The following is a 17,338-nucleotide window of genomic DNA, read 5'->3' on the forward strand; positions in this document are numbered from 1 at the left end:
AAGGGATAAACAGTATTGTTTCTCACTGAAAAAAAAAAGAGCACAACGGCCTTGAGTGATGGCTTTTTCCATCGGCTGGTATATAATTTTCCAGTTACATGAAATAATATTCTATTCCAAATGCATTATACATCTGACTTTGCAAATGAACCTCATGTGTTACTTGCTTTCTAACATGACGACTTTCCAAACTGGATTTATTTTTATACCTAATCATAGAGGTGCAATCTGTTTTTTCATCAGTTAACCATTTAAAAAATTTAACATTTAAATTTGACAATTTAAAAAATTGTCATCAAATTCTCATCGAGAAACAATTCTTCAGGAGAAGATCAGAGGAATATACCAAGCAGAGGCAGCACAGAGTGGTGGAAGGCGAACAGATAGTGGAATCAGACCAGGGTTTAAATCTCCATTCTGTCGTTCATCAGCAACACAATCTTGGGCAAATTAATTACCTCTACTTTGTATAAAACGGGGGTATGAATAGCTATCCTAATATAACTTTTAGAAGTAAGGACAATATATGTTAAGCATAGGCCTACTGAACTTTCTCAGTAAATGTCAGTCCTTCTATTTCTCCCTGTTTTTCCTCCTTCTTCATCATCAGCTTATTATCCTTGCCATCATTCATTATCCCACGGAAGTGCCTTGAGCATGGGATGAAGATGAGGAAATGTCCAGTCTGTGTCTGGGCAGAGCGCTGGCCTGGGACTGAAAGGCTTGCCTGTTCTTAGAGAAGTCAGTCCCTCTCTCTGGGTCACAGTGGAGGAAAAGGAATGAAAGTGAACTTGTCTGTTCAAGTCAAGAAGTGCCTTTATACTGTGAGCCAGTCAGGACCCCGTGGCATCCACCATCACTTGTTGTAAGGAAAGTCGGGGCCTGGGAGAGCTGCCAATTACATTACCAAGCTTGGGACCTAACTACTAACATTTTTGGACTTTATCAGGGTTTTCTGATATATCTGATCTATCAAGAGTGGATACACACTCCTCTCCTCTGCTCCATCCTGGTCCCTCTCATTCCTGTGTCTCTACCCCTCCCTCAACTGCATCATTAAACTCTGCCTTAGCTTGAAACAGTGACTGTAGCCCACCAGGCTCCTCTGTCCATGGGATTTCCTAGACAAGAATACTGCAGTGGGTTGCCATTGCTTTTCCAGGGGATCTTCCCAACCCAGGGATCAAACCCAGGTTTCCTGCACTGCAGGCAGATTCTCTACTCTCTGAGCCACCAGGGAAGTCCTTAGCTTAGGCCTGCTTAAAGGGAAAGGAATGGGTAACAGGTTTCAAGCTGTGCTTTGGAAACTCCCCATCCCCCTGCCCTTGAGGGAAACTTGGATGCAGGGCAGTGGGTGGGAGGAGAGGAGATTTAAGTTTGAATTCTCCTAGTCTTGTTTTCCAGGTAAAGAATCCACCTGCAATGCAGGAGACACAAATTCAATCCCTGGGTCAGGAAGATCCCCGGAGAAGGAAATGGCAACCCACTCCAGTATTCTTGCCTGGGAAAATCCCATGGACAGAGGAACCTGCCGGGTTATAGACCGTGGGGTTGCAAAAGAGTCGGACACAACTTAGAGACTAAACGAAAACAGCAAAGTCTTGTTTCAGTGTGACTATTACAGTCAGCTCTTGGTATCCAGGGATGCTCAAGTCCCTTATATACAATGGTGTGGTATTTGCACGGAAGCACCCCACTCCAGTACTCTTGCCTGGAAAATCCCATGGATGGAGGAGCCTGGTGGGCTGCAGTCCATGGGGTCGCTAAGAGTCAGACATGACTGAGCAAATTCACTTTCACTTTTCACTTTCATGCCTTGGAGAAAGAAATGGCAACCCACTCCAGTATTCTTGCCTAGAGAATCCCAGGGACGGGGGAGCCTGGTGGGTTGCCGTCTATGGAGTCGCAGAGTCGGACACGACTGAAGTGACTTAGCAGCAGCAGCAGCATGCACATCTTCATGTACTTTAAATCATCTCTAGATTACTTATAACACCTCATACGATGTAAATGCTTCACAAATAGATGTAAATACAATGGAAATGCTATGGAAATAGTCGCTGGCAAATTCAAGTTTCCATTTTGGAACTTTCTGAAATTTATTATTTTTCTAATATTTTCCATTCGTGGAACCCACGGATACAGAGTGGGGACTGCTCTGGGTTTTATACTTTCTGTTTTATATGAACAAAGAACTCCGTGGTTAAAAATGTCAGAGGCACTGGCCTCACTGTTGTTTGCAGTTCTTTCTCATATTTGTGTTGGCTGTGTTCAGTTCACAAAGAGGAAAGCCCCAACAAGATGCACTTTCTAGAAAGCTTAGCAATAGACTAAACCATAACCACATTAGGCCCAGTGCCTAGAAAGAAAAAATCAGAGAGTGGGGCTTGTGGCAGAAATTTTCTTTTTTTTAATTAAAAAAAAAAAAAAAAAAGGTCTTTGGGCTTCCCTGGTGGCTCAGTGGTAAAGAACCCTCCTGCAAATGCAGGAGACATGGGTTCGATCCCTGGGTTGGGAAGATCCCTTGGAGAAGAAAATGGCAACTCACTCCATTATGCTTGCCTGGGAAATCCCATGGACAGAGGGTCCTGGTGGGCTACAGTCCAAGGGGTCGCCAAAGAGTCAGGCACGACTTAGCGACTAAACAACAACAAATAATTGCTGTACAACGTTGTGTTAGTTTCTATTGCACAACAGTGTGAATCAGCTCTGTATAAACATGTATCCCCTCCCTCCTGAGCTTCCCTCCAGCCCCACCTCCCCATCCCCGCCACCATCGCACCCCTCTAGGTCATCATGGAACACTGAGCTAGGCTCCCCATGCTACGCAGCAGCTTCCCACTAGCTATCTATTTCACACATGGTGGTGTTTATATGTCAGTGCCACTCTCTCACGGAGAAGGCAATGGCACCCCACTCCAGTACTCTTGCCTGGAAACTCCTATGGACGGAGGAGCCTGGTGGGCTGCAGTCCATGGGGTCGCAAAGAGTCAGACACGACTGAGCAACTTCACTTTCACTTTTCGCTTTCATGCATTGGAGGAGGAAATGGCAACCCACTCCAGTGTTCTTGCCTGGAGAATCCCAGGGATGGAGGAGCCTGGTGGGCTGCCGTATGGGGTCGCACAGTGTCAGACACGACTGAAGCGACTTAGCAGCAGCAGCAGCAGCAGCCACTCTCTCAATGTGTGGCAAAGTTTCTTGAGTAGACAGAACACCAAGACCAACACCTGTCTTGTGCTCCATGATTGAGGGACCCTGATGGGGGCAGGGAGGGGGCAGTAAAAGGAAGTGAGGAGTGTCCCCACCCTCTCTACAATGGAGGAGACTGGGGAACGCTAGTTAATCTCTCTGAGCCTCAGGTTCCTCACCTATAAGCATGGTCTGGGGACAATTTCCCATTGCAAATTATATAATAAAACAGCTAAACCCAATTCTCCTTTGCTCAGTAAGGTGTGGAGGAAGGGAAGGAGTATAATTAGCATCATGTGTCTAAAAGGGTTTAAGGGTCATTTCGGTGAGGTCGGTGAAGGCTGGTGTTACGGTCCTGCCTAGCTGGGCACAGTCTTCCAGGAGGTTCCATGACATAATCCTGGGAGATTTAAGAGTGTTGTTGGGGTAGCACAGGGGACTAAGAAGACAGGCCAGACGGTAAATGCTCTCTGTGAACAATAACAGTTTGGAGGAGAAACGCAAAGTAGTTTCAAATTTCCTATCCCGTAATAGCCATAGGAATTGGTGATCTGGATTTACCAATGGAAAAGAAATAACAGTTGGCTTTGGGATTTAAAAAAAAAACTACAACGCAGTGTGAAAGTAAAAATACAATGAAAGCTTGTATAAGACGTTTTTGATTGATTGTTCAGTTCATGAGATCGGCTGGCATGAAATAAAATGTTTCTTTTTCTGGGCAGTGATTAGATAAGTCGAATATGGTGAAGCAACCCACAGGACCGTTGTCAGCCTACAGATCAATCGTCAGCCTACGGATCGGGTTTTTCATAAACGTCACTGTGCAGCCCTCACAGAGAGTTCTTGTTTCTGGTGGATTTGTTTCACCTCCTTTGTGAAAGCCTTAGAGAGAAGGCAGCAAGCGGGAAAATCAGCTATTTATAGGCATTTTTGACTAAAAGTGTCTGCTCGGCGTGCCATGAAATACTTCCAAGAGGTGGGAGCACAGGAAACGATCTCAAATCACCGAGAAGCCTGGAGGAGTGTGATGGGGAGAAGAATTTTCAGAAAGCTCAAGTTCATTTGCAAACAAATGACAGTTACTTGCACTGACACCCCCTGAGTTACCGAAAAGCTAGCTGAACTTGTATTAGTTAGGAGAGGAGGAGAAGGGGAAAAAAAAGATGACTTATCTAAGGATGACAAGTCCTTGGGATCTTTTAAGGGACTTTAATGGGGCCAGCAGGTGGCCTGTGATGGAGCTGGCTTCTGAGAATGGAGAGGAGTGATCAGGGATTTCGGACATGAGTCCAAACAGTGATGGACCTGTTGTCATCTGCCAGCAATAGTGGAAGATGACACTCATCGAAGCTGCTCTGGTAGAAACACTCATCAGAGAACCAAGAAAGGAGGTGAGTGGGTAAAGTCCCCTTTAGACAAGCCCCAGAGCTGCTGCTGTTAAGTAATGTACAACTCTGGACTGTAGCATGCCAGGCTTCCCTGTCCTGCACTGTCTCCCAGAGTTTGCTCAAGCTCATGTCCACTGACTTGGTGATATCATCCAACTATCTCATCCTTTGTTGCTGTTAAGTAAACTTGCCCTGTGGACTAACCAAAGCTGCCTGTAGTGAGGCAGCAGGGTCTTGACAGACTTAAGATCTGAAAACAAAAGTAGGTTTTGTTTAAACATACATGAAAGCTTGAGGAGATAGAACAACAGAAAAATTGTGTTCTATCAGCAAACATGGAGCCATGGGGAAACCTGACTGACAGAAGCTGAGCTGTCAAAAGATGTACCCTTTGCGATCTTTTCATCTGCAAACAAAAGCTTTATGTGTTTAGCTGGCATTTGGGGCAGGAAGCCTTAAATCTACCCAGTGATGGACTTGTCATCCGACTTTGGGAAACTGCTTTTCTTTCCCACAGAATCAGATATGTTCATGCTAACCTTGGTTTAATGAAAGTTCAGTCAAGCAATATGGAAAAGAAAGAGTGGTACATGAAGCAGGTGAAGAAGCAACAAAGGACGTTAACAGCTGAGGATATGAAAACTCAAAACGTTTCACATTGTATTTTTTACTTTTTCCACAAATCTGAAATATTTTTCTATGACCTCAGCAAACACAAAAGTCATCCTTATGCCCATTTTGCAGATCTAAAAATGGAGGTACTAAGTAGAGGGAGCCCAGAGTCCTGTGGTAAGTCCGTGGCAACATTAAAGTCCATGTTTTCATTTGTTAGACTCTACTGCCCCCTTCAGTATGTACAAAGATGAATCTGGTCTGCTAGTTCTAGAGTATGGGTAGAAGGGTGGTTCTTAGATGGACCTCTGCCCTGGATTCTTCCCAGAGTAACAGAATCAGAAGCTCTTGGATTGATGCCACAAATCCTCATTTTATAGACATCCTCAAGGGATACTTGTGCACACAAACCTAAGGATCAGTTGCCTAAATATTCAATGACAGAGTAAGTGGCCACACATGTATATGACTCTGCACATGCAGGGAAATTCGGCATCGTTGTGCTACCGTTTACCTATACGGATGCCACTAGATAATGCTCCGCACAGCACTTCCAACTTCAGAGCTAGATCTTCTTTACACTGGCTCACTTTTGACCATCAAAAGCAATGACCAAGAGATCAACCTGGAGCCTTTGATGTCTCCTATGCATTATTTCTTTCACATTTTCTAGAGTTACTCTGATTTAATATACTTGGCCTCATTGTCCTATATATTCTCTACTATGCGTCACATATTACACACACACACACACGCATTACTTTGGAAAATACAGTTTCAGCTATGCTTACGATCTTTATTCTAGGAAAGTGAGGTGAGAGGGAAGAGGACTGGCCGCCAAGACAATGGGAGATGCCAGAGAGAAGTGTGTTGCCCTTACAACCCAGTCCCAGGGTTCTGAGTGTATGCTATTCCCTTGTCCTCTGTTGGTACAGGATTTCCTCCTAATAAAACCATCGGGATGCAGGAGAGATGGACAGGGATAACAGGAACAAAAATACCCATTTCTTTTATTTAGACATTAAAAATCCTACCCTGCCATGTGTAACCACAGAGTTACAGACTGCAGGTAATTATTTAGTTAACAACTGTCTTTATCACTTGTGAACTTTTAAAGAAACAGCCATGCTTCAAATCTAACTTTCAGATTAGGTCTTGGCCCCTTTGTGCCTTGACCTCACTGCCTTAAATGGATGGAGTAAGAAAGGATAAGCTGGCCTCTGAAACGCGCCTTAAAGGTTTACACAGATATGAAAGACTTAATGGGCAGCAGCAGGGCAGTGAGTCTGCTAGGCTCAGCCTGCTGCTCATGAGGTGACTAATATGTGTTAGTCAAGGCATCTCCTTAGGGTTTATTTTCCCCACTTTTAGAAGGAGTGGGTTGGACTAAGTAACTGCAAATAATTCTTCCATAAGGGGATTATTAGGTGAGAAATAGGGAGGTGGAAAGATGCTATGCCCACCTTCCAGGGAGGATTTTGTGAATGAGAGGGAATACCAGTGAGGCCTTCCAGTGAGGAGCTTTGGGAATACTATTGTAAAACTGTCATTTTTCTGAAAAATAAATAAATAAAACCTTCCTGGGTCTCTCATTACACACCTTCATATTTTAGAGACCTGGAGAGTAAAATCAGGGAGGAGTTAGACAATCCTGAAAGTATGTAATTAACGTTGGATAAAAAACACGAGAGGAACAGAAGTCATTTCCTGTCATTGTTATTGGATGACTCTCTGTATGAAAGGTGTTTATCCTTATCCCAGGGAAGCAGGACACCTCGGACTTGTTTATACTGCTGGTCTGAGATTTAACGTACTCCTTGTAAGAGGGAGGTAAGGAGTTTTCTAGTGGGATGCATGAAAAGTTTGTTTCCCCACTTTAAAGTCATTCTGCTTTTGTGAAATGGTACACTTGAAACAGATCTTACGTCATGAATCAGAGATAGAAGAAAGCATATGCATGAATGCATGCTTTATTAGTATGGCTACAGGAATGCCTATGCAGATATAACGTGTCTATATGGACCTAGACACATGCATACAACATATAGTAATCCTAGACTCCACACAGCTCTACTTCCTGGATGGCTCTGTGATAGTCCCCGCCTGAATTTTGCAGGAAGTTTCCAAATTCTGGGAGAACAAAGAGTATAAGCTTCAATGGACAGAGAAGAGTGACTTTAAGGTACATAAAAAAAAAAGATATGCTTATCTGCTGCTGCTGCTAAGTTGCTTCAGTAGTGTCTGACTCTGTGCAACCCCATAGACGGCAGCCCACCAGGCTCCCCTGTCCCTGGGATTCTCTAGGCAAGAACACTGGAGTGGGTTGCCATTTCCTTTTCCAATGCATGAAAGTGCAAAGTGAAAGTGAAGTCGCTCAGTCATGTCTGACTCTTAGCGACCCCATGGACTGCAGCCTACCAGGCTCCTCCATCCATGGGATTTTCCAGGCAAGAGTAGTGGAATGGGGTGCCATTGCCTTCTCCAAAGCTTATCTAGAAAACTCATTTTGTGAATGTAATTAGAAGTCGCTTTATTTTAGAAATGGAAACAAGGCAGGGCATTTTGCTAAATTCTAACAAATAGTAAAAAAAGTCCCAATTTAAAAAATATAGTTGTATATATTCTTAAATTTAAAAGATCAGAGCATCAGAAGAGGTCTTTCCTTGGTCATGTGTTCTCCAAGAAATCAAAGTGTTAAAAAACAGTATAAAAAAGAAATTGGCCATGGTCAATGAAGGAGTGAGCTGAGTGTCTCCTTACACTCTGATCCCTCCTTTTCCTTTGCTAATTGTTTAAAAGTAATTCGCTGTTTTTCTTTTATTGGAGTATGAAATATACAGTTGCCTTACAATGTTGGGTTAGTTTCTGGTGTACAGCAAAGTGAGCCAGCTATGTGTATACCTATATCCTCTCTTTTTTGGATTTCCTTCCCACTGAGGTCGCCACAAAGCACTGAGTGGAGTTCTCTGTGCTCTACAGTAGGTTTTCATTGTTGTTCAGTCCCTAAGTCATGTCTGACTCTTTGTGACCCCATAGACTGCAGCACGCCAGGCTTCCCTGTCCTTCAGTTTCTCCTGGAGTTTGCTAAAACTCATGTCCATTGACTGGGTGCTGCCATCCAATGGGTGATGCTGGGAGATGCTCAACACCAATAATTATTAGAGAAATGCTACAATGAAGTATCACTTCACACAGGTCAGAATGGCCATCACTAAAAAGCTACAAACAATAAATGTCGGAGAGAGTATGGAGAAAAGGGAACCCTCTTACACCGTTTGTGGGACAGTAAATAGTAATTAGCTCTTTATCTTTACCTTTTAGCTGCAAACTGGACTGGGTTGAAGGAGAATAAATCATTTACTGAAAAAAATTAAAGCACTCCCTTACCATGGTTTTGGTCTAAAAGTTTATTAATATGCACTTATAAAAATAGAGTAACATGATTTTTCCTATGTCCTAACGTGTTCCAAATAACAGTTAATAGGAACACAGCCTGCAGGTGGGGGAGGAGGAAAGATGGTTTGAGAAGCAGATAAATGAACGCTTGATGTGAAGTCCGACATGCATTTTATTTTTATCCAACAGGAAAAGTTACGGGTTCAAAATTTCAAATGAGTAACATAATCATAGTAAGATCATATAACTTCTATTGCATCACAGTAATAGTAACCTGATTTGACCTGAAAAGGCCAAGTTTTATTTCTCTATGAAGCTATCCTGGCAAGTGACAGGAAAAAAAAAAAAAAATCTGACTGTTCAGAGGTATTGTAGTTTGAACCACATGAAGTTTCTGATTTCAACTGTTTAGAACAATAAAGCTGGAATTTCTCCATGGTTCAGCTCACATCAATAAGCACAGTAAATCTACAACACCGAGGTTGTTGCTTTTTGAGCCTAAAACCAAAGTGGCAAAAACCCTAATCTAGTCACCGAGTCAAAGCCAGCCTGGCAATACTGCATATATGTTTAGCAGCCCTTGTAATACCTCAGGGGCTTCCCTGGTACCTCAGTGGTAAAGAATCCTCCTGTCAATTCAGGAGACCTGGGTTCAATCCCTAGGATGGGAAAATCCCCTGGAGAAGGAAATGGCAACCCACTCCAGTATTCTTGCCTGGGAAAAACCCATGGAAAGAGGAGCCTGGGGGTCACAAAAGAGTCAGACACAACTAAATGACAACACAACAAAATAACACTTCAAGCAAAAAACAAAACAAAAAAACCAATGTGTTCTACGATTTGTAAGTCATTGTTTGTGTTAGGTTGTATAAAGGCATGATCTCAAATGGACCAGAGATTATGGATGAGTCTTTCTTTACTGAATGGTAAATGTTTACCCTGGCTCCTGAATTTAATTTGCAACTGATCAAACTGTGCTCTAAGGAGAAGAGAGAAGGAGGAGATAAATCCTCTGGCCACTAAGAGATCCAGGCTAGTTGTTGTCTTTTACTCTGCTAACCAATGCTAGACCTCCTGTGAGTAGACTGGATTCTGAGGGATGTGAAAGCCTGTGTGGGAAGAACTTTGACTGTGGCTAACTAAGGACTTTTGGTGCTGCTGAAAATGTCTTTAGAATAATGCAAATTGCAGACCAAGAATAGGAAAGTTTAACAACTTTCAAGAAGGCTTTCCTATTTCTTTTCAATCTTTCTTTTCCTACCACTCACTCTGAACCTCTGCTTTCTCACAGAGTTTTGTCAACTGTCCACACCCCCAGCCCCAATACTGAGATGTGGGCAACATCGAGAATTACAGAGAATCAGAGAAAGAACCACCACTGATTCTACGTGAAAAGTTAAGATCAGGCAGAAGTAACCTCATTTTTCTATTATATCAAGAAACAGGGACATCTCTACTAAGACCAGGGAAAAATAGGGAGAAGACTGTACAAGCCAAATAGGAAATACATTCAAGAATTTTAAACCACCCCACCCCTTTTTTGCTGGATTATTGAGGCAATTTAAATTGAAAATAAAGAAAATCATCTACCTAGTTCATTTTTTTTTTTTAAGGCAGCAAGGAAACATTGCAGTAACCAAAGTCACTAGTAGAATTGCTCAGCACAGTCACACATTTCATCTAAAGTAGGTTTTAAAAACTGACTTCACAAAATTTAAATTGTTCTAAAACAAGAGGAAGGAAAACCTCAGAGGGGACAGAAAACCCCACTGGGCAGAGACTGACATAGTCTTGAACAGCATTTTGAAAAATAGTTGTACCTGCATTGAAAAAAATAGTCCTGGGTTCATGTCTGTTATGAATGACTCTTCAGTGATCTTTTGTGGAGTCTTATTTAACCAACAGGGAAAAAAAGTCACAAGAAAATCCACAAAACCCCCAACCATCCAGAAATTTTAATTTTGCAAAGGAACAGTTAAGCATTCACCATTCTTGTCAAAGAAAACCACAGATCACATTTCAACCACCAGACACACAACATCCTCTCATGGCACCTAGCACCTGCGATCATCTGTCAATTAAAGATTTCATGAAGCCTCCTGGAGACACAGATGTGTGGGTATCTGATGTCTCTACCTGCTTTCTTACCATCTGTACACACATCCGTACTTAGCCCTTTCAGTTGGACTAGCTATTGTTTAGAGAACAAATAAAATAACAACAAAAACTACTCACCACCACCACCACCAAAAGGAAAAAACCACTTAAACCAACAACACACTCTCACCAAATACATAGTAATAAAAGAGTTGTACTCAGACCTGGTCAATCCTTCCATTTCTTGAAACTTGCACACAAACTGAAGAAACCCACTCAGCCTTAAAAAGGTCGATCATTTTGTTCTCCTAAAATTTCATCTCTGAGCGTGCTGGCTTTCTTGTCTGTCTCGTGTGCGTTCTCTCCCTCTCTCTCTCTCCCCCTGTGTCTCTCTCTCTCTACTTTTACCGGAGAGCGTTTTGTTTCCTTTTTCCTGTTTCTGCTGCTGGATGAATGCAAAAATACACAATTTGAAGGTTTTTTTTTTTTTTTTTTTTAGGCTAACAGTTGGAAATCTAAAATCTTGCTCTTTTGAATAGCTTATTATGCCAGTCATTCAACATGCAACGTTTTACATAAAGAGGCATTTACAGAATCAAGAATTCTGTTTTCTTAAAGCAAAAACAAATCAACAACCAAAACTCCCTCTACTCCTCTGACCCCCTTCCTTAACGATTAGCACTTACCCTGAGATGTGCCATAAATGCTCTATTCCAAATGTACAAAAGCCAACCACATCTCAACTGAGAATTAAACAGTTTTAATGTCTTCAGATCCATGTCCCTGCTCCAAATTCTGATACAGACAGTCACTGGCAGCCGTACAATAGTTCTAAACAGCAGACATCTGATTCTTGACATTTAAAAATAACAATATTGGGGGAAAAAAGGGAGTCTTTTTTAAATCAACCACAGACAGCTTGTGAGGCAGCACATCTAAGCAACTGACTATATTAACTGGAACTTACAATAATTTCAAGCTACAGTATTTTCTTTCTAAATCAGTGTCAGACGGAGGCTAGACACCTACAGACCTCTCATTTTCTATATAATCATGGCAATGACCGAAGTTAAATAATTTCTGAGTGATAATTCAATATAGAGAGAACTTTTTAGTATTTAGAATTCTATTATTGGTGAATATTAACCTGTGTTCAGTCTGGAATCAAATTAGGAACATTTCAGCCATTCATCTGAGCTGGGTCACATTTCACGGACACGCATTCTTAACCATGTGCGAACAGAGGAGGGCAGGTGAATGCATACCTTTGCTGCAGAATAGAACAAATATTAAAATGAGAAAAATGCATTTGTTTCTATTTCTGAAGCACTTTATAGACTCAGACTGATCTGCACTCAAGTCTTAGCTGTCTCAATTACTACCCATGAGTTCCTGAAGACAGAATTCCATCTTTTGTGCCTCAGGTTTGTCATCCATAAAACTGGAGTAAATAGTAATATTAATACTAATTTTATAAAGGTGTTTTGGGTACTAAATGGATACTCTATGATTTCTGTTACATAACAGGCAGAGGGTATATGCTGCTTCTTCCCTCTGTGTTATATTTGGTCTGGGCAGGAATCAGCCATGATTAATGGGGAAATCCAGGTTTGAAGGTAGATGAATCAGGTTAGACCCTCCATGTTGCCATGTACTAGCTGTTTGTCCTTGGGCAAGTGACTTAATCTAATTTACTAAATCGCAGTTCCTTTAACTGTAGAATACTTCATAAGAGTTTCAAAGAGCAAATTAGATATCACTGGAAAAGCATCTACTTCAAGCATTTAATAAATGGTAGCTCCAGGCCTTTACAACTCTTGAAAACAGCTCTCATTAGTGCTTTGCATTTGTAACTGAGGTGTCTGAAGATGTGGACTGAGATCCCAGACCTTCTCAACCAAGTGCCTCACTTTATAGTAGAAGAAAGAGACTTTGGAGAGCTGAAATGATGGTTCTCAGCTGTATCACTAGTTAGTGATCACCAACTAGTTAGTGGCCAATAGGGACTAAAACATAAACCCTCTTATTTAAAGTTCAATGCTTTGTCCACTAAACTTTCTGACACTGAAATTGAACACATCTGAACATCCAGTTTCAATATTAGTTTGTAATTGGGGCTTTCTTGGTGGCTCAGAGAATCTGGCTGCAATGCAGGAGGATCCTGTTCAATCCCTGGGTTGGGAAGATCCCCTGAAGAAGGAAATGGCAACTCACTCCAGTATTCTTGTATGAAGAATCCCATGGACAGAGGAGCCTGGTGGGCTACAGTCCGTGGGGTCTCAAAGAGTCAGACATGACTGAGCAACTAGCACTTTCACTTTTTCACAAAGCAATATGACTAGGAAACAAACCCCTCTATGTTCCCAAATTTGCTTCTAAGAATGAGTTTACAAGTGAAATTATTCTATGGGAGCTGACAGGTGCTGGCTAAATCTATCTTCCTAAGAGGAGCTTCTGCAGGACATAGATTCTCCTTTCCCTGTAAAGCAAGAAGAGAGCTAGAGAGGATTCCAGTTCTTAGGAGTGTCCCATTCCTCCTCCCCCATGTGAATGTCCAGCTTCTTCCTTTTCTTTAGAGAAACTCATCTTAGCATACTGGTTGGGGAGAGTACACTGCATTTACTATGTCCCCACACTGATATATAAAAATTTTTTTTCAGTTTGAAAGTCTTGTGCAGAATGCTGTGCTGGCTCAGTCATGTCCACTTCTTTGCGACCCCACAGACTGTAGCCCACCAGGCTCCAAAGTTGATGGGATTTCCCAAGCAAGAATACTGGAACGGGTTGCCATTTCCTTCTCCAGGGGATCTTACTGACCCAGGGATTGAACCCACATCTCCTGCATTGGCAGGTGAATTCTTTCTGCTGAGCCACCAGGGAAACGCTTTAATTTGATATTTCTTATCTGATCTTATCACTACTGATTATGGTTCAGTTTTTTAAATTAAATTTATTTTGTTTTTGCCATTAGTCACAGAACCTTCATAGACAAAAATGTATCCTCTTCTAGGTTTTCTGTCTCATTACACATCCTTTTTCAAGACAGATACCTTATCAAAATATTTTATTCTCAGTAGTGGATGAGATTTATGTGGTTAAAGAATTTCTAAGGCTTTCAGTTGTAATATTTATAATGGTCTTTTCTATGAACTAAGAGTCTTGAGTTCTGGTCTTACCTCTGCCATATATTAACAGTGTGACTTATAAGGCCTTTACCTTTCTTTGAGTCTAGCTTTTTATATTCTGAATGAAGAGGTTTGGTTAGATGATCCCTTTAGCTTTAACCTTCTGTTAGGGATTCTTGATCACTTAATTAACACGTGTAACAACCTTTTAGGGCTTCCCAGGTGGCGCAGTGGTAAAGAATATGCCTGCCAAACATGGGTTTGCTCCTTGGGTTGGGAAGATCCCTGGAGTAGGAAATGGCTACTCATTCCAGTATTCTTGCCTGGAAAGTGCCATGGAGAGAGGAACCCGGTGGGCTCCAGTCCATGGGGTCCAGAGAGTTGGCACGACTGAGCAACTGAGGACAACCTTATAGTAAATTAAATGATGCCACTTTCAGTAGGAAATATTGTGTTCTTTGTGAAAACTATCCACACCATGGTGGCCTCTTCTGAAGTCTGGGGATGGGTCTGGCACTGTCCCTACCCAGTGACTGCCAGTCTGGAATATTTTCAGAACTTGGTAGCAGCATTCCCAAGGGAGTCAGCTTTGTCAGAAGAGATCCAAAGAGAGCCAAAAAGATGAATGTCTTGGTGGAAGACTTTTCCTTGCATTTATTCTTAAGAATGGGAAATGATTATGTCATGATTTTATATTCCAGTAAAACCTTTTTTAAAACAGACAAGGCTAGGAAGGGAGGGCTAGGAAGAGAAAACCTACACTTTGAAAAGGAAAAATGTGAGGATCCCTCTTATGAAACGCTGTGTCTCAGTAAAAATGATGAATCTAAAGGGAGGCAGTAGGGAAGAAAGGAACTCTTCCCCTGATATTTTTATCCAGGTGAAATCTGGTTTCAGTGGATTGGAGGGCAGTAGGAAAAACAGGAGTCTGCAGAGGGGAGGAGCGGCCTTGGGCCTGCGTGTGTGGGATTTACATACTGACACTAATTGTATTTTATTGCGCAGATGCTTCCCCTTCTTTTCCTCCTCTTCTCTGTTGTCCTGAGTCCCTGCAGCTGTACTTGTCAGGTCCCCAAACTGGCTCTATCTCCACCTCCTCAGGGTGCAGGGCATCACCCCAACTCCCTGTGCTCTGGGGGATGAGGACTTAGGTGGGGGTGTGATTAGCTTCGCTGTGGTGTGAAAATTGCAATGGTGAAGATGTTGATCAATTTTTCCAAACTAACAGCTTGGGGCAGAATCTTAAATAATAATAACAAAAAGCCCTGAATAGAACTAATTAAACTCTTTCCAGAATTCCAAAGATCATTGTTGACTTTTGTAAAAAAGGTGGCTTTATTTTACAATTCTGTGTACACTCCCCTTTTCTCCCCTCCTTGTCCTCCAATCCCTCAGACAAAAGAGGAACACAAAACATTAATAACTCCTTGCCTTTTTGTAGGCGTGCTTTTCAAAGCACTTTTATATCCAGTATCTCAAGATAACTGGATGAGGTTGCTAGCAGGCCTGTTTCCTGATAGGAGCCCTCAGCCCCCAAAATGCTAAATAATTTGCTCAGGTTCACACAGAGAATTCACAGTAGAGCCAAGACTAGGCCCCAGGGGAAAATACCATACAATCAGCTGGTACAACTTCTAAGCACCCATCCCTCCATATAAATGGTACCTGAAGGTACTGGCAGGAACGTTCTTGTTGACACGACTCTGACTTCACCATGGCCTGGTCCATGTTGACCGAGGCTTTCTGGTAAACCTCTCGGGCTCGACTCACGGTCAGCGTGGAGGACCAGGCACTCTTCTTGAGCAGTGGTGCATCTAGGGTGACGGGCAGGTTGGCGCAGGTGGAGCACTTGACGTCGTTGTTACTCCGGGAGGCCTTCACCGCCTGCTCGCTGATGGTGTTGTAGGCCTCCATAAAGTACTGAGAGGCCGAGCGGTCGGGGCACCTGCCCATGGTCATCACACCCGAGGGGGAGTGGTAGATACACATGTCGCCGTCGAGGTTGTCGTCAGAACTCCACCAGCCAGGGGATGTGTTGTTGCGCGGCTTGGGCTCCGGGCGCCGCTCCTTGCTTTTGCTGCGCTTGCCGTACCTCACGGTCTGCGTCTCGTCCGGGCTGGCCTTGCCTCCGTTGACGCTGCCCTTGGACGGTCCCTCCAGGGAGTGCGATTTGGTGAAGAGCTTCTGGACCGAGTGGACCAGGTGGCGGATGCGGCCGGGGCTGTCGCTGCGGTGCTCCACGGCCGTGCGCTTGTACTGCAAAGTGTGGTAGCCATCCCGGCTGAGAGGTAGCTGCCTCTCAAACTGGTCCAGGAGGTTGGCGGGGATGCGGTTGGCCTTGGTGGCCAGGGTGCGGGGCACCAGGGCACACTCGTCCTTCAGCTCCTGCTGCGAGGTGTAGTGCCGCCGCGGGAAGGTGCTGCTGGCCAGCGGGTCGCTGAAGGGGCCCACACACTCGGCCTGGAAGGAGGTCCGCTGAGTGTAGTAGGGGTGGTCGGCCGGATGGTGCTCCACCGGGCTCAGCAGGTATGGCTTGCGGTCCGCGTGGTGCGACAGCGAGTCACAGGCTGGATCGCAGGTGACTCCGTGGTGATGGCTGCGGCTGCCCGATAACCCTTTCATCGCTGACGGGGCAAAGCCGCGGGGGTCATGGACACCCGGGGGTGTGGTTCCAGACCCGTCTCCCGCAAGGACCTGGGGAAATGAAGGAGAGGGGGACAGTGGTTAACTCTTCCCTTGGTAAATAGATAGTGCTCTTTCCCCATGCATCTGCTACTGAGTTGGTTTTCTGGCAGAAGAACTCAGGAAAAGTCAAAGTGTAGTCCCTCAGTCCTGTTGGATTCTTTGCAACCCTGTGGACGGTAGCCCGCCAGGCTCCTCTGTTCATGGGATTTCCGGGGCAAGAATACTGGAGAGGGTTGCCATTTCCTCTTCCATGGAATCTTCCTGCCCCAAGGGTTGAACCTGTGTCTCCTGCATTGCAGGCAGATTCTTTACCACCTGAGCCTCATTGACTCTCCCTAAAAGGAGCTTTAATGCATTGATGGAAAAGCCCTATTACCTCTATATCTTGGCAAAGACCAGCACCCCCCCCACCCCCAGTCACATAGGAGAGACAGGGTGAAAGCTAGTTAACCCAGAAAAGAAACTATAAAAATGTTAAATTATTTTTAAATGATTTAGGAGAAAAACTTCCCCTCCCTCCAGGGTTCTAATAACTGTATATCTCCCCTGCTGCTCTGTTTTTATTCTTAACTGTATGTTAGTCATCAGGCCAGCAGACCACAAGGGCTCAGTTTCTCTGGGAGGCTTTTGCTGGCCCCCCTTACAGAGAGAATTAGTTCTGTGCTTGCAGAGCATGTGCTGCATACTCTCCAGCTCCTCTGGAATGCTTTGTCCCATGTTTTCCCCACTAGCTCAAGCTCCCTGAGGTTAGTTTACTTCTCAGTCACCTGTACATCTCCCTACCTCATACCAGGGGCTTCCCTGGTGGCTCAGTGGTAAAGAATCCACCTGCAAAGAAGGAGA

The 17,338-nt window shown here is 43.6% G+C and overlaps 1 protein-coding gene across 13 annotated transcripts in view; it reads right to left on the reverse strand.

The window, feature by feature from the left end:
* Positions 1-17,338, reverse strand: part of DLGAP1 (DLG associated protein 1) — a 793,561-nt gene that overhangs the window by 287,123 nt on the left and 489,100 nt on the right. For 4 of the 13 annotated variants that reach the window (XM_086373120.1, XM_086373122.1, XM_086373121.1 and 1 more), the window contains one exon: positions 15,476-16,504. In XM_086373120.1, the coding sequence (XP_086229246.1) occupies positions 15,476-16,432 (957 nt within the window). In that variant the 5' untranslated portion in view covers positions 16,433-16,504. Of the gene's footprint in view, positions 1-10,909; positions 11,233-11,371; positions 12,052-15,475; positions 16,505-17,338 lie in introns of those variants that run through there. The other 9 variants (XM_086373124.1, XM_086373132.1, XM_086373130.1 and 6 more) reach the window with 8 other exon arrangements.

The sequence above is a fragment of the Bos grunniens genome, chromosome 24, assembly GCF_055505025.1.
Source record: "Bos grunniens cultivar Pamir isolate PY7600 chromosome 24, Bosgru_T2T1.0, whole genome shotgun sequence".
Lineage (NCBI taxonomy): Eukaryota > Metazoa > Chordata > Mammalia > Artiodactyla > Bovidae > Bos > Bos grunniens.